Below are 24,903 nucleotides of genomic sequence, written 5' to 3' on the forward strand. Positions count from 1 at the left end.
CGTGAAGTCATAAATACCCTGGGTTATATAACCCAGCCTCACATCCTCATTAAAAGTGATGTCTTCAGCATCATTTACTAATTCCTCATTTTTTCCCAACTTTGGTGAAAACTGCTTTGCAAGGAGCCCACCTCCAGCACTTGGCCCCTGTCCTTGAGAGGTTAATTGGATGAGCTTCCAAGCCTCCATTAATGTGAATTTCCAGTCTATTAACTCTTTAGCTCTGGTATCAAATGAGCATTTCTAACATAAACAGTGCTGCAGTGTGTGGATCCATGATAGAAATAAGGAAGGAGCAGTGGATTGGATCAGCTTCATCTGGAAATGGGATAAACTCCTCTCTGTCTCACCAAACTGAGGTGATTTTGCTGCAGAAGGAGGCTGGACACTTTCAAGGGTTGGAAGCCAGACTAAAGCCTGAGGAAGGGCTTAAATGGACAGTGGGTCAGCTTGGTTTGCTGTCCAAAAAAGGGAATTTCAGCACCAGGAGAAGGTCCTGTTCCTCCAGAGTTCCTCCAAACTCTCTCTGCAGGCAGTTCCTGCACAGCAGATAATAGATGCTGATATGTAACCAGACAGAATTTGTTTGGCTTTGTTTGTGATGCAACAGACATATCAAAAAACAATCAGATGTCACTGCAGCTATATTTACAAATGGATGGCTAATAACTGGAAGCTGGTGCAAATTAAGTCAGATTTATTTCGCTCTAGGTGAGAGCTTGTTAATAACAGTGAAATGCACGAGGAACAGAGGCTCTGCTAAATCTCCCTGCTTGGCAGAAGCCTCATCCATCACGGAATTGCTGCAGTTGAATATGGCACATTTACACAGTCTGTGAAAGATTTGCAAAAGCACCCAGGGGATTAAAGTGCACGAGTGCCAATGACTTTAAATGGTACTTGCTTTTGCAAATTTCATCCCCTGAGACTTCAGTAAACTTAATAATGCACAAAAATACAGTCTGAAGTGCAATCCAGCTTTACATAAGCTGGGCAAGTCTTGCCTTTGTTTTAATTTGATTGATATTTTAAGGGGAAAACAAAAACTACTGGTTTTTCTGGGGTTTTTTTTACTAAATGATCAGACTGGAAAGTGGATTTTGAACAATGCTTAACTCCAAGGCTGACAAATACAAAAGTTCCTAACAGCCAACAGATCAGATTTTTTTTCAGTGAGAATCAACAGGTTTTATGTCAGAGAAGAGCCAGGCAAAAGGAATTAAGTGGGCTTGACTTATCATCTCACCTAAAGAATATCACTGCTGACAGAGCACAGGCAAAAGGAGTTACAAGAGGGAACAGAATAGCCTAAAGCACACAAACAAAAGTAACCTTTTAAAGTTGATTTGCATCAGAGGCTGTGGACCATTGTCTAAAAATACTGATGTTGACTCCAGCAACCCAATCAAGCCTTATGCAGTGTATCAGGAGAAAAGCTTTTCAGCTGGGAATGCTTCAGCAAGGAGCAGCCGGAAAATTGAGAGTGAAATTCGGTTGCTAGGACAAAGAACAAGCAACACAAGTGCATGTCTGCTCATGCCATGATAACTAAGGCGTGCCCTGAAAGCCTGGAAGAGCTGGAAACCAAACTTTCTGTGTGCCTGAGCCCTCCTTGGCCGTGTGGTTTTGTATTCCTGAGCTGCAAAGCATTTTTCAGTGGCGTTTTGCAAGTCCCAGATCCATCACCTGCTTATTGTCAGCTCTTTCCAGGGCAGGGAGGGAGAGGGAAACTCCAGAAGTGGCAAAGAGGTGGGGATGTCTTCAAGCATTTGTGGTGAATTATTCTTCTGGATGAAGCAGTGGCTTCCAAACATACAGAGGGTGTGTATCATGTGTATCATATTCTGGTTTGTGTCATATATTACAATTTCACTCAGGTCTGGGTGGGTGGGAACTCACCAAAGCAGCCCAAGGGCTTCCCCCCTGTGCCTGCAGAGTCACAGAATCCCAGAATCACTGAGGATGGAAAACACCTCCAAGACTGAGTCCAACCTGTGACCCATCCCCAGCCTGCCAGAGCACTGAGTGCCACATCCTTGGACACCTCCAGGGATGGGAGCCCCACTGCCACCCTGAACATTTGTCCCAATATTTAACAATCCCTTCAGTTGGAAGACCTGAATTCCAGAGGAAATTCCTCCTGGTGCCCATCCTGAAGCCCCCTGCCCTCCCCAGCAAGGGGGGCTGAGCTCCAGCAGCCTCAGGGTGATAAATCCTCAGGTGATAACTTCCAGCAGCAGCAGCCAGGCAGCAGCTCCAGGAGCTGTATCTCACCTTTATGGAGCTCATCCTCCCTCGTGCTGCAGCCCTGCAGTGAGGTGGCACCTGAGGAAAATCAAAACCAAGGGCAGGAACAAGGTTTATGTCGAGCTGGTGCAGCCAGGGAAGCAGCTGCTCATTGCTGCTGTGCACATGAGCCCAGGCTCTGACTGTGCACTGGCACTGAAGGAGATGAAAAAGGGATGTTTATTATTTGGGTTCTTTTTTTTTTTCCTCAAAGGAGAATTATCTGTTTCTGTGCAGGCAAAAAGGAAAAAAAAACCAACTGTCATAGAATTTCCCCTGCTCGCCAGATACTTTCAGGATTTCCTTTATTCTTTTTACTTCTACTTTTTGCTTTGTTGCTAGTCCTTGAAGCTCTGGCAGCTCTAAACTAAAAATACTATTGGAAATTAGTACTATTGACTACAAAGCATGCAGGATTACAATTTCAATGTGCAGCACAGAATCAAGATAATGGAATTTTAATTCAGATGACAGGCACTAAGTCATGTACATCTGTGAGAAAGAAGCAAAAGAGGTAGATCTCTGATGCCAAGAAAACTTGTTTTAATGGAAAGTGCTTCTGTGAAAGGACCATTAACTTCTTCTGTATAAAAGTATGAAGAATGTGATGCATAATCCAAGCTTTCCCCCTGTGGGCATCCACACAGCAGTTCTGAAAAAGAGCAGGAATTGAGGAGCTAATCATCCATCTTTCTGCTATGCAGCAGATGTCAATAAACTGGAGTTTGTGTTCCATTCCACTAAAATCCCAATGTCCCAGGCAATAACCTGTCCTTCAATAAACACTGGGCTAATGTCCATTGAGATGGGAGCTAATGCTGAGTGGAAAATGACTTCTCTGTTTACCTACACCCAAATTGCATTTTATTCATTTTCATTTACCAGATAAAAACAATTGATTGCCCCAGCTCATCCTTTGTAAAGAAAAGGCCTTTGTGAACAGGGGAGCATCGATGGCACAAGAATTCTAGCGGAATGAAATTGCTTTTCCCGCAAACAATGATTTTAATTTCTCCACAGATGATGTCTCCCAATTCTTTTAAGCCCTGGATGCAAGAGGTGGTTTGGGTGCTCTCCAGAGGCTGCAGGCACCATATGTCAGGGGGAAGACCAGAGGGCAAACTCCAGGCTGGCTGATCAAACAGGGAGGCCCTTTTATTTTTAACTCTGCCAGCATTTGCAGTGCACAGCTGTGCTCCTCACTGCCTGCCAGCTGCCTTGCATAACCTGGGCACTCTGATATACCTCCCTGCTGCTCCCAGGTACCCCTGAGGGCACCACCACGTGTCCCCTCTTACATAACCAAAGGGGAAAGCTCTGGAGCACCAGAGTGAGTGGGGAATGAGGAGCTGCAGCTCCCTGGCACCATTGCCTCCCTCCCATCCTGCCAGGCTCTCTGCCCGCACTCTCAAAGAGCTGTTCTTACACCTGTCCCCCTACACCTTTTCCAAACCCCTTTCACTGCAGAAATCCCCTTCCCTGCTGCCAGGCTCTGCTGCCATCTCCCCCCTCTCCATCCCCTGCCTGATGCTGCTCTGGGATTTAGGGCAGGGTGGTGACACCACAGCCCCTTGGCTGATCAGCTCAAAGCTCTCATGCTGATGCCTCATTTTGCTTCCAGTCTTCTGGAAACCTGTCAGTTTCCCCCTTGCTGTTGTAATTATTGTATCTGTTATTAATCATTGCCATCATCTGCTGGTTATTTTATTTTTTAATAATTCACTCTATTAAATACAGGCTTGGCTCCCAACAAGAAATTACAAGGGCTAGAGGAACACAGGGATATAATTTTGCCATCCCCTGCCCTGCCAAGTGGTGCCTGATGCTGGGGCTGCTCTGGGCTTTAGGGCAGGGTGGTGACTCCACAGCCCCAAAGCTCTCCTGCTGATGCCTCTTTTGGCCTTTTGTGCCGGTGTTTTGTGTTAGAGATGGATAATGAGACGATTGCCTCTCACAATTAAGGGATAACTGTTGTGTGAATATTAAGAAAAGCTTTAGTGATGTATAGTTGTGTGATTGTCATGGAGTCATGGAATGCTTGGGGTTGGGAGGGTTGTTACAGATCATGGAATTCCATTGTCCCAGGACACCTCCCACTGTCCCAGGCTGCTCCAGCCCCAGTGTCCAACCTGGCCTTGGGCACTGCCAGGGATCCAGGGGTGGAATTCCATCCCAGCCCCTGCCCACCCTCCCAGAGTACAATTTTTTCCTAATATCCAATCTAAACCCGCTTCTTTCTCCTTGTCCTGTCACCAGTTGCTTCCAATCTTCTGGAAACCTGTCAATTTTCCCCTTGCTGTAGCAATTATTGTATCTGTTATTAATCATTGCCATCATCTGCTGGTTATTTTATTTTTTCAATAATTCCCTCTATTAAATACAGGCTTGGCTCCAAATGAGAAATTACAAGGGCTCAAGGAATACAGGGATATAATTTTGCCAAGATCTGCAAACCAAGCACAGAAAGTCACTGTACTTTGTGTACTTGATGAGGCCAAGGGATCATGTGCTCACACTCCCTCCCTTTGTCACATTAGTCCTGAAGATTTCTGCAGGAAGATTTGTGCTGGAAACTACCACTGAATGTGAGTAATAGTGTAAGTTTGGCCTTTGTGAAAAGATCATTAAATCACAACACACTGAGAAGGGACAAGAGTCCTCAGGCTTATTTCAAAAGCTATTTTTAGCTGTGGATATGAAGACTTTTCTTATCAAATAATTAGTCATCACCAGTAAAGGCAAGTTAACTTTTCAGAATAAAATAGGAAGTCATTGAAACCTTTTCTGAGTTTCCAAAAAAGGTTGATATAGAGATCATTCAAGCCTCTGCACCTGACTGTAATTATTTAGGAACAGAAAATGGGAAAGCACAAAAAAAAATTGAAACTATCACAATTCCTGCCTTATTTGAAGGAAAAAGTGCTACAGATAAAGACATTTACCCAGATTTCTGTGTCATCCCAGTATTGCAGAGGTGCAAGGGGATTAGAAAATTTAAAAAATAAAGATGTTATACAGCCAGAGTAGTCTTTTGCAGAAAAAAAAAAAAAAAAGGTCAAATCCTGACCAGCCAGAGACATCACAGAGCAGCTCCATATTCTTGGGAAATGATGTTGTGAGTACAAGCCAGCAAAATAATGCTGTCACAAAAAAAAAAAAAAAAAAAAAAGCCAAAAGCTGTGTAAATTTGTGGTGAGGGGCTCATCACTCATAAAACAGTGGAGATAATTGTGCTGCTGTGCCTGGCACTGGGTGCATTTCATCTGGATGGCTGCATTTCATTCCAGGCACACAGACAAACTGGCAGAGTTCAAAGGAGAATAACAAAAAATAAGGCAAAGGGTTGAAAAGGAGACCTACAAGATAAGATTAGGGGAACTGGGTATAGCTGGACTGGAACAAATTAATCTAAATGGCAGGAGGGAGGATTTAGGTTTTAAGTACAAACCAACCTTTATAGCTTTAAGAAAAGTTCAGCCATGGAACAAGCTGCCAAGGAAGGTTTTAGCCTTACCATCACTAGAGATACTAAAAGGCAGGAGACCATCTGTCAGGGAGAGTTTGGGGATTAAAAAAAAAAACAGAGAAAAAAAAAATGCACTGCCTTAATTTAAGAATTGAGCTAAATAACCCATTCGTGACTAGGCTTTAATGGATTAGAAATGGCAGAGCTTCTCTTTTTGAGGGGAAGTTCCTGGATCTTCCCCCTCTGAAGATTGTCTTGATCGTATAAACCAATACAAGGGATTTCTGCTGTTTTCACATTGAGAAGGATATTTGCATTTAAATGCTTCCAGGAGATAGATGTCTAAATATTCATTTCATCATATTGATGGTACACTCTGCTTTTTTCCCATCAGGCTTTGAACACCTGTATAGAGCTAATATTGAGAAATTTGGAATCAGGGAATATCCTGAGTGGGAGGCATCATCCAAGCCCAACTCCTGGCCCTGCACAGGCATCCCAAAATCCCACCCTGTGCCTGGGAGTGTTGTCCAAACACTCCCTGAGTTCTGGCAGCCTTGGGGCTGTGCCCAGTGCCCTGGGGAGCCTGCACAACAAATTGTCACCTCACTTGTTTTCCTGTGGGACCCTTTGTTCCCACACCTCAGCTCCTCTAAGAGGCAATCAAGGGATTCCTGTTAAAACTTCTGGAAAATCCAAGTGTCCCTGGGTTCCCAGTTCCCTCCTTTCATCTCCAGGGATGCAGGTTTTGGAATCACAGTGACTGTGTGGCTGGTGATGTGTCATGACTGCATCACTTCATCTCTTTGGTTCTCTCTCAAGACTCCTAATGAAGCTGCTCTTTGGAAATCCCTGAATTTTGCTAGAGCCCTTTCTAAATGGCATTTCTAAAATATGTTGTTAATTTTCCCTGTTGCTGAGGCCAGTGGGAGCAATGGTTTGAGCAAGGCAGATGTTGTGCATCTGAGCTCCTCCACCAGCCATGGGTGAATGTGGCATCACATTCTCTGAAAAAATCCCTTTGCCCAGGATTTTTCTCCTGGGAAGCTGAGAAGCCTCAGAGAAAAGGAAAACAATTCTTATGTCATTTGCTTCTCTTGTGTTGTGCTCATGTGGAATGTGTTTGGGGATTGTTTACCCACAGGTGATTGTTCCATTGCATTCTGCAGTGAGTTGTTTTCACTCTTTGGCCAACTGGGGCCAAGCTGTGTCAGGACTGGAGAGAGTCACGAGTTTTCATTATTATCTTTTTAGCATTCAGTAAGTATCTTTTCTGCATTCTTTAGTATAGTTTAGTGTAGAATTCTTTAATATAATATAGTATTGTAAAGTAATAAATTAGCCTTCTGAGAACACTGAATCAGATTCATCATCCCTGCCTTCGTTGGGACACTCCCTGCAAATACAATAGCTGAACCTCGTGCACTCCTGGTGATTTGTTGGTACTCATTTGTTGATACTAAAAGGGTGAGTTCAGATGGGATACTGGGAAGGAATTCCTCCCTGTGAGGGTGGGCAGGCCCTGGCACAGGGTGCCCAGAGCAGCTCTGGCTGCTCCTGGATCCCTGGCAGTGTCCCAGGCCAGGTTGGATATTGGGGCTTGGAGCAGCCTGGGACAGTGGATGTTCCCTTCCTATGGAAAAGAAGGTCAGAAAGAGGTGAACTTTAAGAATCCTTCCAACCCAACCTATTCCATGCCTTGGTTCTATGATTCTGTGATTTTGTCAGGTCGCTCCAAACTCTGACTGAGTTGTGGGAGCCTCTGCTCTGGGCATTAATCCAAAACTCATTTCTACTTTCTGTAAAACCTCCACTTCCCCACAGGTTTGGCTGTGGCTTGCTTTTCTCTCTTTAACTTGACATTCTTTGCTGTTTTCCTCATGTGGGCATTCCTGTGCTTTTTCATGGCTTTTGGTTGCTCCTGTTGGTCTCCTCTGTGTTTATTTCCACAGGTTATTTTACAGTCCAGGCAACATTGTGAGCCTGGACTGTAAAGGATTTCACAGGCTCAGGCAATTGTCCTGATCACTCAGCTGTAGGTTATTCTCTTTTGGGATAATCTGGCAGCAATTTGGAGCAGAGGCAGCATGGATGTGTCTGGGGAGGGTGTGGGTGTCAGGGGTGGGAGCCATAACCCCTTTTCCTGCAAAATCTACTGCTCTGAGTGTTCTTCCATGTTGCCTATGGGAGCTTTGGGGTTATCAGCACTGAGCTCCCCCTAAATTAAATCTTTATTTCCATTACTGCATTACTCACAGGTTGGCATAGCTCAGTGTCTGGAAATTAAAAGACCCACATTATCCCTGGAATATTAACTGTCCTCTTACCCATCCTGGTTGAATCCAATTCCTTTTCTCAACTCAGCCAAACCCAGAGAGGTCTCTGAGAAGTGTGAGTTAGTGGTAAGAAAAGAAATTAACAGCTGTCACCTTGGATATGGGCAGAAGATGAGTGAAGAGCAAGACTCGGGAGCAAGAAAGCTCTCCTGGGAACACGAATCTGTGTGCAAACACATTTACATGAAAAGGAAATTGTCTGACAGGGGCAGCCACAATTATTCCAAATCTCATGCCAGATCACTGTTTCCTCATTACGTTTCTCTGTACATTAGGGCTGTGTCTGTGAGATGCACTCTGAACTGCACATTGAAGAAAAGCCCTGCTGCTGGAAGAGCCATAATTCATTTACTAACAGCCCCTGTTGCTGTGCTTCAATAATGCAATCATTTTCTCTGTGTCCCAACCATATGATTATTCCTGTTGTGTAGGAAATTTAAGTCCAAGGAATGTCAGATCAAATATAAAAGCCTAGTGCTTACCCATAGTTTTTATTCAATTAAGTAGCCATTACAGAGCTCATGCTGTTTCAAATGACATAATGCAGAACACAAATGCAGTCTTTTATTACAAATATATGTTCATCTAAACAAAATGGCACCAAAACAATCCAAAGCCATTACAATTTTTAGATTATTATGCTTAGGCTATCATTATATGGTGAGCAGTTGCTGTGAAAGACGAGTGGGGGAACTGGGGCCTCCACAAACCACACTTTGAGCACAGCAGCACTGTTATTTGGGGTTTATTTGTGAAATTCTTAAATGCAGAGGAACAGTGCTGATAGAAAAATAAATAATGAAAGCACTGAGCTGACTTTGCAGGTGATGAGTGGGAAAGTCATGCCTAGGACCTGACAAAGAAGGAGATGCCACAGGCAGGGTCTGGCTGTTTCCCCCAAAAATTAATTCTAAAAAGCTTCTCTGTGCCTTCCTCCCCAGCCTCAAGCAGCTCACAAATGATGTTTGCAAATGCTTTCTTCTCTGCCCACAGGATTTCTCCTGCTCAGCATCCCTGAGGGCTCCCTGTAACCAGCACAGGGCCAGAACTTTTGGCACCATCTCCAGAATGATGCCCAGCACCACAAGTGCCTGAACCTGTAGAGGGTTTTCCCTTTTCCTTTGTAATCCCCCAGCTCTGCATCTCTCCATCACTGCTGCCCTGATAGGCTCATTGGGAAGGCCATGAGATCCCTCCTTCCCTCTGTTCCTGCCCCTGCTCTGGATTTCTGTTTAAATGTGATTAATGATGCATTTATCCCATTGCCCTGGTGTTCAAACACTCCTGTGGAAGGTGGGAGAGGAAGGAAAGAATCCCCTGGGCAGAGCTGGGAATGACCCCTGGATCTGTGCCCCTGAAGGGTGCAAGGCTGGCAGGCTGTCACCACTCACCTCCCCACTTCAGACACGTTGTAGCTGATTTTTGTCGATCCAAACCTCGGCTAACTCACCAATAAAGGGGCTCAAAGCTGAATACAGAACAGTGCAAATGGACACAGGAAGCCTGGTATGATTTACTCCTCAAACACTGAAAATAATATGGAAACAGAGAGATGGCACAGAAGCAGTTGTTGATTATGTAGAGACTGAAAAACCACATGAGGAAATGGAGTTTAGATGGTCAGTTTCTATTTTTACAGACAAAAATCAATCCCAAACTTCCAAAGGTATTTTGTGTCTGGTTTATTATTTTCTTTCCATAACAGTCAATGTGGTCGAAGATCTCTGAATGTTATCATGCAAAGAGGAAGGACAGGCACAATTTCCCCACTCAAACCACTTTACTGACACACTTGCAAGACAAAAATGAACTGCTCCCTGCTTCCTACACCCCTCATGCCAGCTTCTGTCTGCAACTTTTCTCTTTTTTTTTTTATTTACTTTCAACTCATTACAAGAAAGTCATTTTATTTTCACATTTTGCTGGCAGCTGGAAGTCTCCAAATGAGGGAAGCAGGGCTGAGATGCATCCATCTCATCCCTCAGCAAAAATCCCTGCAACATACGGTGCTGTTATGACTCTGAGCTTTAGGTGGAGAGGGAAACAGGCATCTGGGCTGGGTTCATTTGTAACGCTGCACTTGCTGGATTAATATGGAAAGACAGATGAAGGCAGACACTTTAATTACTTCACCCTAACTTTTTATTACAACATCAAGTAAAATGGTGAGTTACAGAGGATAATGGGCGTGAAACATCTGGGATGAAGTCGCACACAAGCTCGTGGGTTGTTATCTGCCAATGGGGTTTTAAATATTGATAATTTCTGTACATGCATCTTTGTGTTATTTCTGATCTTGATAAATCATCTCAGGATTACTTTGTTTTGAGCTGTGAGGTAGCTACTAGGACTGGGAGCCAGCTTTTTTCTTCTGGAATTTTCTGAACTGGGACTGTATCGCCACGGCCGCCCGCTCTGTCTCTGGCGCGTCCATGTCTATGTCAAACTCCTCTTGGACCTTCTTTTGCCCATCTGCTCAAAGGAAACACAACAAAAAACATCAACAGCTTTTTCACACAGGGATGATCACTGAACAGCACAGGTGGAAAATTCTGCTGCTTTCTCCTTCTTCCTAAAGATCCTTATTAAATACTGAGGTAAAAGCCCTTTATCTCTTAACCATATCTCAATTTTAATACCAAGGAAAAGGCATCAATAGACACAGACATGGCCAGGAGGAGCAGATTCAGGGAAAAAAACTGGCACAAGTTACACCAAACCCCTCCCAGTGACAGAGTTTGGGGAGCTGGGCACTGAGGAGCAACATCCAAAGGGTGCTCAGCACTCGTCCAGCATCTGGGCAAGTCCCCCCAGCACAGGGAGAACTCAAAGTTCCTTTCCAACCTAAATTATTCTACGTTTACTCTAAAAAAAGAGGCAGATTAAAATATTTTAAAGTAGAGGCATTAAGACCCTGTTCTTATCACACCTCCAACATGAGAGGAAGAGATAATACTTCCTTTCCTAAGGCTAATTTCCATCCTTTCCCCTCGTTTCCTGCCTCATCCCTTCCAACATGCACATCCCTTCCCCTCTGAATCATTCATGTCCAATCTCTCCACCACTGTGCTGCTTCCCTCACTTCTCTCCAGGCTCTGCTCTTGTCTTTCATCCTCAATCCTTGGCTCTTTGCCTTCCTTTATTCCCAGGCCCCAGCTTTCCCTTCAGCTGCATTCGGCCTCCACGTGGCCAACCCAGCTGACTCTCCTGAATTTTCCTTCACCCACCTACAAGTTAAAAGTGCAGCCCTGGGAAAATTCCTGCCCTGGTTGCAGAGATAACCCTGAACTGCCTGGACTGAGCTGGTGGGAGCACGTTTGCCCCACTAACCTTGTCACAGCATTGAGTTTTTCACCATAAACTGGTTTGTTAAACTCTCTGGTGTCACTCTTGTGTGCCAGCCTGCAGTGCCCGTCACACCAGGAGTGTGCAGGGAGCTCTGCTTGGGGGAATTCACCCATTCTGAACCACTTCGTTCTTAATTCTTGACATTATTACCTCCAGGATGCTCATCTCCAAGTAGGGTTATTGCGAATAAAGGCAATTTATTTTAATTTTCATATTAAACTGAAAATAAACTTCTCCCCCTTATAGTCTCTGTCCTGCACACTAGAAAACAGGGATGCCATTCCATGGTTTTAGCATCAGTCCTACAGGATTTCGTGCCTTTACTTCTTGTTCTTACTCCAAACTCAGCTTTTGTGTCCATTTTCTATAGACCACTCTAAACAGACAAAACATTTAAAGGGAAGGTTTTGCAATATCCCATTTTGATTTTATTTTAACTACAGTAATCAAATAAATGTAGCTATGTTAATGTAAGATAAATGTTCACTTGGTATTTTGTTTTATTTAGAAAACAGTTAAGAAGAAAGATGAAAATGGAAGAAGAAAGAGAAAATCTGGATTAAAAAAGAACAGCTTGAGAGCTCACCAAATTTTATTACACAGGCTAATGAAAAGCTAAGCTATCAAAACAAAGACTTGTGTGGAACAAAATCAATCCATTAACTTTATGTCATTAAATCACAGAATCATGTCATTAAATCTGAGAATCTGCATGGTTTGTGTAGCTATTCAAGCAATGCAACCACCCTGAGTACAGAAATACAATTATAGTTTATCTTCCGTGGGGAAGGGACGTGAAGGTCGGAAATGACACAGCCAAGGAGAAACTGGAACTGATTTTTATTTGGTATTTATGGGTTAAAGGCAACCTAACAGTAAAAGTGGAGTCTGTCCATGGATTTTAGCCTTTCAGAGGAATAACTGCTGTCCTTTGGAAATGCCAGTTGGGAAAACCAGATGGGTGGATGAACAGACACAATTGGGTCTGTACCTCTTGAAGAAATCTGGCTTGTACAGCTCATTTCCTATACAGCCAAGTTTTAGCACTATCTTAACTTGCAACAGTGACTCAGCAATCTCACATTAACACTTAAGAAAATGCAGCATTTAGTGCAATTTGTCTCTAAATTTCCAGGACACTTAAATCTTTGCTTGATGCTATCATCACTGCTTTAAAATCAACTGTAATACATAATTCACAGTATCTTAAGGTGTAACTTCCTTTTATTTAACCTGCAGTTGTTGACATCAATACCAAAATTCCATATGAGCTCTTCCTATATTTCTGTTTTCCTATCACCACTGAGAAATGCTAGGACAAGAAATTTTCAGCCATGACTTAAACTTGTAATTAAGAAATTAGTAGTGTTCAAATGGGCCAAGATATTTATATTAATAAAGAAGAAATTCATAATTAGCAGATGGTAGGGAAATATAATGATTACACATATGTGCATAATACACATTACAAAACAACATGTGCATTATCTATATAGGTAATGTAATATAATGGACATTTCTGTATAATTTTCTCTTTCTCCCTATGCCCATATTTCACTTTTTTACACATGAATGGTCCATCCACATTTGCATACATAGAGAATATATATTAATATACAAGTGCACAGACATATTTGCTTAAAGAGTTTAAATCCTGTGTTAAAATGGAAAAAGCTGGATTGGGTATTTCCCAAATTTTGGGAGTGGATTTTCTTGGAGTTCTCCCCAAACCATTTCCTATTGATACCTGTCACAACACAGATACTTTACCAGATGGACTGTCAGTCTGGAGAGAAAATTCAGTGGGGTGCCAGCATGGGCTTTGTCTAAGGGAATAAAATTTTAGCTTTTACCTTGAGCTGCTTCCCTAAAAGCAGATCTGTGATTTAAAAAGTGTCACACCCTGCAAACAACACGGTTTTACTGGTTGGGAGCAGGAGTTCCAACTCCTTTGTGACAGGGGAGCTGGAACCTGGTGATCTTTAAGGTCCCTTCCAACCCACACCATTCTGTGATTCTACAAATTAAGAATTAACCAATTAATTACAATGGAAACCCAGCCTGGGTCAGGACCTGCACAGACTAGAAATCACCTCAGTGCACTGATGAAAAGATTAAAGCCTTTTTGCACCCTTCCTACTCCATATCCACCCATGGCACAGTGACTTTTACCTGTCAGTAGCTGTTCGCATATCTCAAGCGTGCAGGCTGTTGGATTTGAGTCCTCAAATCATTAAATTTCTGCAGAGAGCTGAAAGCAAGCCTGTAGAAATGGTCCTCTTTCATGCCCTCCTGGTTTTCCTTTCACAAGGGATAATTACCTTGGAAATGGTCTGAAAACCCAGGAAATTCTTGCTCTCAGCAGGACACAGCACAGGTAAGCACTGCACAGGTTTTACTCCTGGAGTTGATTTTTCCATTCCTCCTGGTGGGGGCCAACCATTCTGACAGCAAACCACCTTCTTCCAAGCTGCCTTGATGTGGCAATAAAGGTGCATCAGGATTACATCCCCACCCTCTGACACACACAACCTTTTGTTGGTATCTTCACTTTCTAAATTAAATTATGATTCCTTCCACATGGGTATCTGAGGATACCTGAACTACACCCACCCCCAGGAGAAAACCAGGGGGAAAAAAACCCAAACCTGTTGTCAGCAGACCTAAACTCATGAGCTTCTTGTGATTGTACAGGATTCAGAGATGGCTGATAAGCCCTGGCCTGCATTTTCTGCTTTCTGAGGGGGACTCTGCTTTTATTAGCACCACAAAAAATAAATCCCCCTAACCTTTCCCACTTAGCTATTCCAAAGCTTTCCCTGAAACATTCCTTCATACTTTGCTGGACTCTTCTGATCACACCCTGACAAACCAGGGCAGCCAGTGCCTGTCCCTGCTGGGCTCTGATCACTGCCAGCAGTTGTTGGCCACAACAAAAGATTTGGCATAACAAAAGATTGTTACCCAATGAATTTCCCAAAATCACATTTAACCACAGACTGGCTCTGGTCCCAATTGAGGCAAATCTGATCAGTGGTGGGGCAAACTCCTTGGAGAAGTGTTATATTTGCTGGGAAATGTCCCAATGAAGGCAGGAATGATGAATCTGACTCCATGTTCTCAGAAAGCTAATTTATTACTTTAGGATACTGTATTATATTAAAGAATACTATACTATATTAAAGAATACTATACTATACTATAATATACTATAGAATTTAGAAAGGATACTTACTGAATGCTAAAAAGATAATAATGAAAATTCATGACACTTTCCAGTTCTGACACAGCTTGACCCTGATTGGCCAAAGAGTGAAAACAACTCACAGCAGAATCCAATGAAACAATCACCTGTGGGTAAACAATCTCCAAACACATTCCACATGAGCAAAACACAGGAGAAACAAATGAGATAATTATTGTTTTCCTTTTCTCTGAGGCTTCTCAGCTTCTCAGGGGAAAAATCCTGGGTGAAGGGATTTTTCAGAGAATGTGAATGCCACAATGTTGGTCTGAAAACAACACCAATTTCCTGGTGAAAAGGGGCTCCCCACACCCCAGCACCACCACACTGCAGGGCTGGAGTCAGAGACAATTTATAGGGCACAGGTTTTCCCTCACCACAGGCAGCACTCATCCCAGCAGGAGAGCCTGAAGCAGCAACTAATGAGCTGCTTTCCAAGTCTCCCATCATCTTGCACTGCTGCAGCTGAAGAAAGATCTATGTTTTCCTTTTCCAGATGAAACAGTATTAGAATGCTGTCGCCATGATCTGCTACAGCGCCCTGTGATCCATGGCAAACACTGGATGGATAATGAAGCTGAAGGAAAACAATAAAATCTTACACATAAATCTACCCATCAAACTCTGAAGAAACGTGGTGCAAATGTAATTATTCACAAATGTGCCTCCAGCTATTTCTTTCATTTACTTTTCAGCTATGAAGCAAAATGAATTGTGATAACGCTGGGAAAAGGAAACATTGCTTATTCCATATGGGCCAAAAGTTTCAAGCAGTCTTTTGTGACATTTGAACACAGCCTAAACAGACCAGTCCTTCCCAAAACTGCTCAGAGAAGGGAAAAGGTTAGTGGGTGGAAAAGGGGACTCAGTCTTTATTCTCAGAAATTCCCATCTTCCAGATGAAACGGAAATTGCTCATCACATTGTGGAAAACCATTCAGCATGAAAAATCACATGGGCTGAAGCCTCTCCCTGGCATTTCATGTCTCAGGAGCCATCCTCTGCCCCTGCTCACATTTAACAGGAATTATGGGGCCAGACCAAAGATGGAATACACTCATAAAAATATTGCATTTTTCACAGACTAAACTGCAGCGTTTGGGAAAAAAGATTCAATGGAGTGTGGGACAGAATCACAGGGCCAGAAGCAGAGTTTGCCTCAGGCAGGATCATTACCTCCCACTGCTCCTAAGATTTTTCAAGCTGTGACAATCTTTATCCCAAGCTATTACACCAGCCTGTCCAATGAGGCAGGACAGCCCCTAATTAAAGAGGAGCAAAATGGGCAGGAATCACATGGATGCTGACATCCATGTGCAGCATTATCTTTATGTGATGGGAAGAGTCATTTTGTCTGCCCAGACTCCACAGAGCAACCAGCCAGCTGGAGAAAGCATATGGATGCTCAGAGGTGTGGAGGCCACACTTAACTCCTCACAAGGAGCTGTTTTAAAAGCCAATGTTGATGTTGGCCATTCTTTCCCTTCTGTGTCTACTTGAGGGTGAGGAAGTAAATGACTCATTTTTTAGGGGAGTTACAGAATCATGGAATGGTTTGGGTTGGAAGGGACCTTAGAGATCATCCAGTGCCACCCCTGCCATGGCAGGGACACCTTCCACTGTCCCAGGCTGCTCCAAGCCCAATGTCCAACCTGGCTTTAGACACTTCAGGGATGGGGCATCCATAAAAATTTCTGGGCAAATTGTTACAGTTCCTCACTAAGCTCACAGTAAAGAATCTCTTCTGAAATCTAACCTGAACCTAAACTCCCTGTCAGTTTGAAGCCATTCTCCCTTGTACTTGGAATTGTCTCTCTCTTCCCAGCTCCTCCAGGCCCTGCAAGGCCACCCTGAGCTCAGCCCAAAGCTTCTCCTGTGCAGGTGAGCAATGCCAGCTGTGCCAGCCTTTCCTGCCAGCAGAGCTGCTCCATCCCTCTGCTCATCCTGGAGCCTCCTCTGGGCTCTCTGCAGCAGCTCCAGCTCCTCCCTGCGCTGAGCCTGCCCTGGCCCAGCCTGAGGCCGCTCCCTCTGCTCCTGTCCCTGTTCCCTGGCAGCAGAGCCCGACCCCCCCGGCTGTGCCCTCCTGGCAGGGACTTGTGCAGAGCCACAAGGGCCCCTGAGCCTCCTTTGCTCCAGCCTCAGCCCCTTCCAGCTCCCTCAGCCCCTCCTGGGGCTCCAGCCCCTGCCCAGCTCCGTTCCCTGCCCTGGACACGCTCCAGCCCCTCCAGGGCTCTCCTGCAGGAGCAGAACTGGACCCAGCCCTGGAGGGGCCTCTCAGAGCCAGCACAGAGGGACAATCCCTGCCCTGCTCCTGCTGCACACACAATTCCCCATCCAGCCCAGCTGCCAGGGGCCTTCCTGGCCACAAACGTTCAGCCTCTTCATTAATAAGCACAGAATTTTTCTCTAATCAGATTAGGAACAACAATAATTGTCCTTCCTAATCATTAGGAGTGCTGCAGGGCGAGATGCTCATTTTGTGACAAGGACTCCATCCTTAAAGCTGTTCCTGTTTTGTCACTCCAAAAGAAACCCAGAACTTCCAGGGCCACCTTCCAGAGTCCAGGGCTCCCTGTTGGGTTTGTCAGGAGAGAGGCACTCGATGGCTGGGAATTACAGCTTTACACAAGGGGGTTTTGTTTTCAGGTTTTTGAAGGTGGAAAATGCTGGGGAAATATAAAGTCCATAAAGGAACCATCTCTGAAACTGAAAAGCAACCCCTGGAGCTCAGCAGTCTCCTGAGACTTCAAAGGCTCCATGTGGAAAAAAAAAATAAAGGCTATCATTAATGATAAGACTAAATGTAACATCTATTTTTATCTGAACTACACCAATTGGACCCAGAATATCACTCAAAGCTAGCCAGAAATAATTAATATCATTTGATTCAACTGTAAATTACAATTTGGTATAAAGAACACGACCTTATTAGGAAGCAGAATCTTTTATTTTTCAAATTGACCTTTACTTTCAGAATATGGTGTTGCTATCTCAAACTCGAAAAATTAGTTTTGCTGCAAAAAATAATGGTTGTTCTTCTATAATTTTAAAAATGTTATTTCAGCATGAGGTTTTGAAATGTCTGATTAATCTTTTTTTTTTCCTAGTTGTAATAATGTTGGAGAACAGGAATATTATTTCTGACATAAGATAAATGAAGTAGCATAAAAAATATGTACATTGGGGTAATATAATGGAACAGAAAGGAATAGCAATAAAATTCAGTTTACAGAAATTGCATTCTCTAGATTGTAGCCAACTACAGATGAATTGATTTTGCTCAACAATTAATATAGAGACAAATATTGTTTTTCCTTAAATGCTAATATTGTTTAAGCAATTATTCCTCATCTTCAAAGTAATTAATGGATCACTGCCAGCCTTTTAAAATGGTTTACAAACACATAACTGATGCACAGATAGGTACATAATTCATGGGAGGCATTCTGGGAATGAAACCAGAGGCCCTAATTCACATTCCCACACGGAGATCAAACTTTGTGCAAGTTTAACTGGGAACCTAGCAAACAAAAGCAGCCTGTGTTCAGCTCTGTAATCTCATCTCTTACCAGCTAAAGCTGTGTCTGAGGGGTGCTAAACTGGCAAATTCAGTGGGAGCTGTGGGAGCTGCAGGGAAATGGTGCTGGGGATCAAGTGCTGGCACTGACACAAATCACAGAATTTCCTGAGCTGGAAGGGACCCCAAGGAGCACAGAGTGCGGTTCCTGTCTGATCCCTGTGTTCCTGCAGAACGATGTCCCATCTGCCAGGGTACCTGTCACCAATTCCCCAACTTCTGGGACTCTGGCTGGGGCCAGAGAGACCCTCCTGGAGTGGTCTTGCGTCAGGAAAGAGAGACACACTGGATCTCTGCAGTCTTCAGGTTCTTGTTTATTCTTATCCAAAGTTTTGCACACTGCCCACACCAGGCTCAGCACGCTGGAAAAGCCCCACAAAAATGGCAACAATCTCTTGTTCCAAGGACTTTTAAGACTAAACCATCCAATGAAGAACTGACACCTGGATTATTTTCCCTTTTAACCCAATAACTGATCCCAAAGAGCTGCAATGGGGACTTTTCTGCCCAATTACAAAATGCCACCCAAACCCATGGAGAAGAAGGAGGAAGCAGCATGAAGAAGAAACTCAGGATGACACCCTGTGCCCTCCATCTTGCTTCCATCCAAAACACACTAAAAACCCCAGAACCTCAATTTCTCATCAAGTGATACACCTACACTGCTCTCTATAATCTATTTCACACTTTTGTGGATTCTGGTCTATCTTGAAGTCTGGGAAACTTTCTCCATGGATGAGGGTCAGAGTCAGTGCTGCCCTGGGGGTCAGGGCACCTCAGAGCAGACAGAGAAATATTCCCAATGCCCTGGGTTTCCACACCCACCAGCAGGGAAAACACACCCAGCCCTAACTCAGCCTCTCCTACAGGTCAGGATGCCAAGATCCTCCTCACAAATTCAGCCCAGAATTGTGGGAGTCTCATTCTGCAGCTGCCCAAGGCTCCAGCCAAGTTTGAAATAGGAATTGTTACAAGGTGGTTTTAATTTCCTCTGCCATTTCCAGGTCTCATTTCCCAGTGAAACACTGTGCCTTTAACCAGCTTTGCTGTGGAGGGAGCTGCATTTCAGCAGTGCATGAAGCGAGCTGCCCTCCTGACTGGCTCCTCCACTGCTTGATTAATATATGATCAGTTATTTCCCTATTATGGTAGCATGCAGGCTCTCCCAGCCCGAGCTGGGAGCCCTAATGTGGTTACAAATGCAGAACAATAAATTCTTTCCCCTCCACCACCCCTCAGTGCTCTGACCTTTGCAAAAGTGTCTTCAGCAGTAACGTTTAAAATAACAACGGGAGAACTTCCTCAGGGCTACTTCGACACCAGCACATTATCCAAGGCCCCAGCACAGCTCAGACATCATCCACAGCTTCCCTGAATATCTGCCAGCATGGCTGGGATTGTTCCAGACAGACTGCCAAGGGACTGTGGTGGCAGAGGGTGGGACCCCCGAGGGAAGGAGAGTTCAGCCCTTTTGATTCACCTTTGCATCAAAACCATAGAAAAGGCTCTCAACCCATTTTGCTTTCTAAAGGGATGTTGCCCCCAGCACTGTGGAAACCCAGGGTACACAGGGAACATTTCTGTGTCTGCTCTGGGGTGCCCTGACCCCCAGGGCAGCACTGACTCTGACCCTCATCCATGGAGAAAGTTTCCCAGACTTCAAGATAGATCAGAATCCACAAAAGTGTGAAATAGATTATAGAGAGCAGTGTGGGTGCATCACTTAGGTGAAAAATTGAGGTTTTGAGGTTTTTATGTATGTTGTGGATGGAAGCAAGATGGAGGGCACAGGGTTTCCTGGGTTTCTTCTTCATGCTTCTTCTTTCTTCTCCATGGGTCTGGGTGGCATTTTGTAATTGGGCAGAAAAGTCCCCATTGCAGCTCTTTGGGATCAGTTATTGGGGTAAAAGGGAAAATAATCCAGGTGTCAGTTCTTCATTGGATAGTTTAGTCTTAAAAGAACTTGTAACAAGAGATTGTTGGCCATTTTGTGGCTTCCAATGAAAAGCTGCAGAATTCACAGCAGTGAGACTGTTTTACTGATAAGAAATAATAAACACCTGAGTCTGAACATGAAACACCATCTCAGGTGCCTTCAATCCAGACCCAGAGAAACCCGCAGCTGGTACCCCCACACAGCATTTCCAAACCCTTTCCTGCTCCAGACTGCAGAGGAACTGCTTCAGAATGAGCTGGCACTCACTGTTAATCGCAGGATGACCAATGATACCTGAGGGCACTCTCCAGGAAAACACAAAACCAGAGGATTTTATCTTCCAGTGTGGCAGTGCCTCCCTCAGCTTTGATTTGCAGGGATGCTCCCTCAGGAGCAGCTGGGGAAGGAGCTCGGAGAAGTGGCAGCTATCACAACATGCCACCCAGGAGTGGCAGGAAAGGGGGATCAAACCCCTGCCTGCCAAAGTGACAGCAGCTGGGGAAGGTGGCACGGGTTACAGAGCAACACCTGTCAGTCACACAAAGGAGAGGAATCAATCAAAAGAGCCATGCTATGGAGTCAGAAGATGGTTTTTCCACGCACAAAGAAGAGTGAGGCTTTGCCCTGCTCATCTTCAAAGTGGAAAATAAAGGCATTTTCTTGGAGTCACTGGATACCAGCATATCTGTTAGCAACTAATGAGAGGCTATTTTAAGTTTACAGGATGATTTTAATAAAAACTACTTTATCAGCACTTGGAAAGTCTCAGTGAGAAAATACTCTCCTCTTGTAAAATCTATCACAGCTTTTAATTACAAATGACTTAATCCCACACTCAGAGGTAAAGTACAGGAACTGAGCTTTGTGAGCTTGGCTATTCAATATCTCATTCTGAAGCAAAGGAGATTTTGCAGAGAAATTCTTCCCTGGCAGGGTGGGCAGGCCCTGGCACAGGTTGGCAGAGCAGCTGTGGCTGCCCCTGGATCCCTGGAAATGTCAAGGTTAGGTTGGATATTAGGCCTTGGAGCATCCTGGGACAGTGGATATCCCTTCCTATGGAAAAGGTAGTTGGAAGATGAGCTTGAAGAACCCTTCCAGTCCAAACCATTCTATGATTTTATTTCAGTATCTTCTAAGCCTTGTAAACATTATCAGTATGAAGCACTCCACTGCACAGATTAAGTGCAAGAAACAAATGACTTTAATAATGACGAAGCAGTGCAGCTTTTATTTGCACAAACGTGGGCATGCTATTTATTTACTAAATAAATTAATAAATTAAATAAATTAATTTATCCTTTTGCTCAGGATGCAATAGGATAAAGTAATTTAACACAATCACACACACACAAAAAAAGCCACTGCTTTAACACATGTACCATGTTTTTTTTAACATCTTGCACTACCTGCCAGTTTGGGGATGCTTGTGGAGGCAACTAGTCAATAATTGGGTAGAAGTGGAGCTTGTGAGGTTTAAAATGCCCAAGGAAGTACTTGGAGTCTTTTAGTGACAGAACAGAATTGTCAGAGGGTAAAAACACACTGGGATGAACAAACCTGCTCTAAGAGATTCCCTTAGGAGAGCATTTGGCAAAAGGAAGTTTGTCACCCCTCCATAAAACCAAACTCATCCCTTCAGGAGAGCCCCAGAGATGTGATGGATGTAAAATCCAGAGCAGCTCCAAGGTAGTTCAGCCTGAGCAAAGACCAGGAAACTCCTATGGACACCAATTTACCACGAAACCTGGCCTGCCAGTGGGTCTCACATGCTCCTGCATCACTTGGCTTTGTCACTTCTGCTCCAGCATCCACAAGCTCAGCCAGAGTGCTGGATAGATTCAGTCTGACCAGAAGTTTTACTGAATGCTCCACAGAATGAAATTTTCTCACGAAAGGTACAGAATTTTAACATCTCTGACTCCTGAAAGCAGTCACCCAGCTGTAGTTTTCCACCATAAAGCAAAGAAATCCTGTTACAGGAGGGCTGGATCTAGGAAATTTCCACTGTTTTCTTTTGCTTGGGCTGTTACCCGAACAGAATCATTAATTTGAGTTTACATGTCTCCACTGAACACAAAGAGCCACAGTCTCTGTTTATTTCCCCTGCAGGCTGGCTTGCTTAACTTTCTTAGGAAGAGAGGAGGGGCTGCTTGGAAAATGTAGGATAACACTGAAACAGCAGCACAGGGGAGATAAATTCAGATCCAGTGGCAATGTGGCTCTGAAAGAGGATGAGAAGGAATTAAATGCTGCAGGGTACTGTGAGTGTGTTCCAGGCTGTCTTGCCCAAGAGCCACTTGGAAAGCCATGTTACATGTTCTGCAGAAGCTCATTAGGCCAAATATTTCAAAACCAGATTCTAGGTAAAAAGATCTGGCCAATTTCTAGGAGGGGAAAAAATCCTTATTCTAACTTAGAACTATGGAATCATTTAGGTTGGAAAAGATCTTTGAGATCTATAGAAGAAGCCAAACTTGCAGGTGTTTAGAAATGGAGAAAAGCAAGGATTCCAAGGGTGCAACTCCAATATTTTTTGGACAGCATGAATCTCACCCTTGAATCCCTTCCTATACTGCTTAATTCTCCATCAGTGTTAAAGGCAGCTCAGAGGGACTGGTTCAGATGTAGGCATTGTTCTCTAAATGAGTCACATTCCCTGAGCCTGAGTGCTGCCTGGACTACACACTGTACAATTTCAGATGAACACCCTTATCTGCTATTTCATGAGAAATTCTTTCTCACCAAATGAATTATTTAGCCCTTATAAAAAGTACTAACACTGAAACTGCAGCAGCTAAGAAATCTTGTTTGCTCCAGGAAGGAAGAAAATAAAATAAAGGCAGGCACACCTTCTCCAACAACTCCAACTGTGTGCTCTGATCCCGTGGGATGGAGAAGAAGAGAACAGCTCACTTTCAGCAGAGGGTCAGAGTGAACATTTGTTCCCTCTGCTGAGATGGCCAGGGACGCTGCCAGTTGTGGAGCTGATCTGGATCCTCTGGTGCTCCCTCAGGAGCTGACTGAACACTGTGCATACACTTTTCTTTTTATAGAAATATAGTTGAACAGACAAAAAAACACTGTATCAGCACTCTCACTCTCCTTTCAATTTAATTCAGAGATAGTGAATTTTTGTGTACACTGTGTGCCTTTATGTGTACATCAATAAGACTCCTTCTATACCTCTAATAAGGGATTACAGCTAACACCACACAAGCAATATCAAATGTTTCATGTGAACAAGCAGCCAAATGACAGTTTCTGAGAGAGCTGTAATTGAATTCAGCAGCTACAGCAAACACCAAACCTCTGCTCTGCTGCTTAGCTAAGAGAGAGCCAGGGGATGGCTGCTGCCATCCTGGAGGGTGGAGGTGCTCCAAGGAACCTTCCTGAACCAAGGAACCTTCCTGCACCAAGGAACCCTGCTGAACCAAGGAACCCTGCTGAACCAAGGAACCTTCCTGAACCAAGGAACCCTGCTGAACCAAGGAACCTTCCTGAACCAAGGAACCTTCCTGCACCAAGGAACCCTGCTGAACCAAGGAACCCTGCTGAACCAAGGAACCTTCCTGAACCAAGGAACCCTGCTGAACCAAGGAACCTTCCTGAACCAAGGAACCTTCCTGAACCAAGGAACCCTGCTGAACCAAGGAACCTTCCTGAACCAAGGAACCTTCCTGAACCAAGGAACACCAAACGTGTGCTCTGCTGCTTAACTAAGAGTGAGCCAGGGGATGGCTGCTGCCATCCTGGAGGGTGGAGGTGCTCCAAGGAACCCTGCATAACCAAGGAACTGTGCATAACCAAGGAACCTTGCTGAACCAAGGAACCTTCCTGAACCAAGGAACCTTCCTGCACCCAGCATGTGGCAAAGGCAGCCAAAACAGCGCTGAGAATGCAGGAGGAATAAAATGTGGGTGTTAGATGAGGTAGGTGGCCATCTGTAGAGGACAAGAACACTTTATAAGGTATTGCCATGATTCTCATGGCTGATTCAAGCCAAGGATCACTGATATCACACTGGGATCTGCATGCAGAGCTCAGGAAACCACAGTGACCACCTCCCTGTGCAGCTCCCCAACATGGTGCACTCAACAGAGAACTCTGATTTCACAGCACAGTTACACTCACATGTTCCTTCCATGCCAAAGCACACAAAGTTACTGCTTCATCATTCCTTAATGGAAGAAATCCAGCCCCACCACACATCCTTGCCATGTTTTCTTCTTTCCCACCCCTACTGTGGAAACTGATGCTGAGGTGGACACGACTCTTGGCTCTGATGCAGAACTGGAGCACAGCTCTGCTCTTCCACTAATTTCCTGTCCCAGAGTAATAAAAAAGACCTTATTGTCACATAGGACAATTTACTGTTTAGCATAAGGGAGTAAAAAATGGCAGTGAGCAGACCCTATAAAAGAGGGGGGATGAATCCAGAAGGACAAGGTGTCCTCCTGAGCAGCCCTTTCACTACCCAAAGGCAGTTCTGCACGGGGAGGCTGAAGCCTGGAATTGTAACGAGTCAATACCAAAGCTCTGTGGGATTTCTTGTCCCTGCCTCGAGCCTCTGTGTTTATTGAGTGAGGACTGATGGTTGTAAGGTAATGTAATTTTCCAAGCCTTTCCAAAGCAGCAAAGATAATGAGCAAGGTCGGGCTCCAAAGCCACTAGACAGTACTTCAAATCCTACTTCTGCTTTTTTTTTTTTTT

At 44.2% G+C, this 24,903-nt stretch overlaps 1 protein-coding gene across 1 annotated transcript in view; it reads right to left on the minus strand.

Moving 5' to 3' along the window:
• Positions 1-9,516: 9,516 nt before the first annotated feature.
• Positions 9,517-24,903, minus strand: part of PCP4 (Purkinje cell protein 4) — a 54,388-nt gene continuing 39,001 nt past the window's right edge. Inside the window, exon 3 of the mRNA XM_054290037.1 lies at positions 9,517-10,560. Within this exon, the coding sequence (XP_054146012.1) occupies positions 10,433-10,560 (128 nt within the window). The 3' untranslated portion in view covers positions 9,517-10,432. The remainder of the gene's footprint in view (positions 10,561-24,903) is intronic.

This window comes from Melozone crissalis, unplaced genomic scaffold (genome assembly GCF_028551555.1).
Source record: "Melozone crissalis strain CALT ecotype California unplaced genomic scaffold, PUWL_Pcris_2 ptg000075l_1, whole genome shotgun sequence".
In the NCBI taxonomy this organism is placed as follows: domain Eukaryota; kingdom Metazoa; phylum Chordata; class Aves; order Passeriformes; family Passerellidae; genus Melozone; species Melozone crissalis.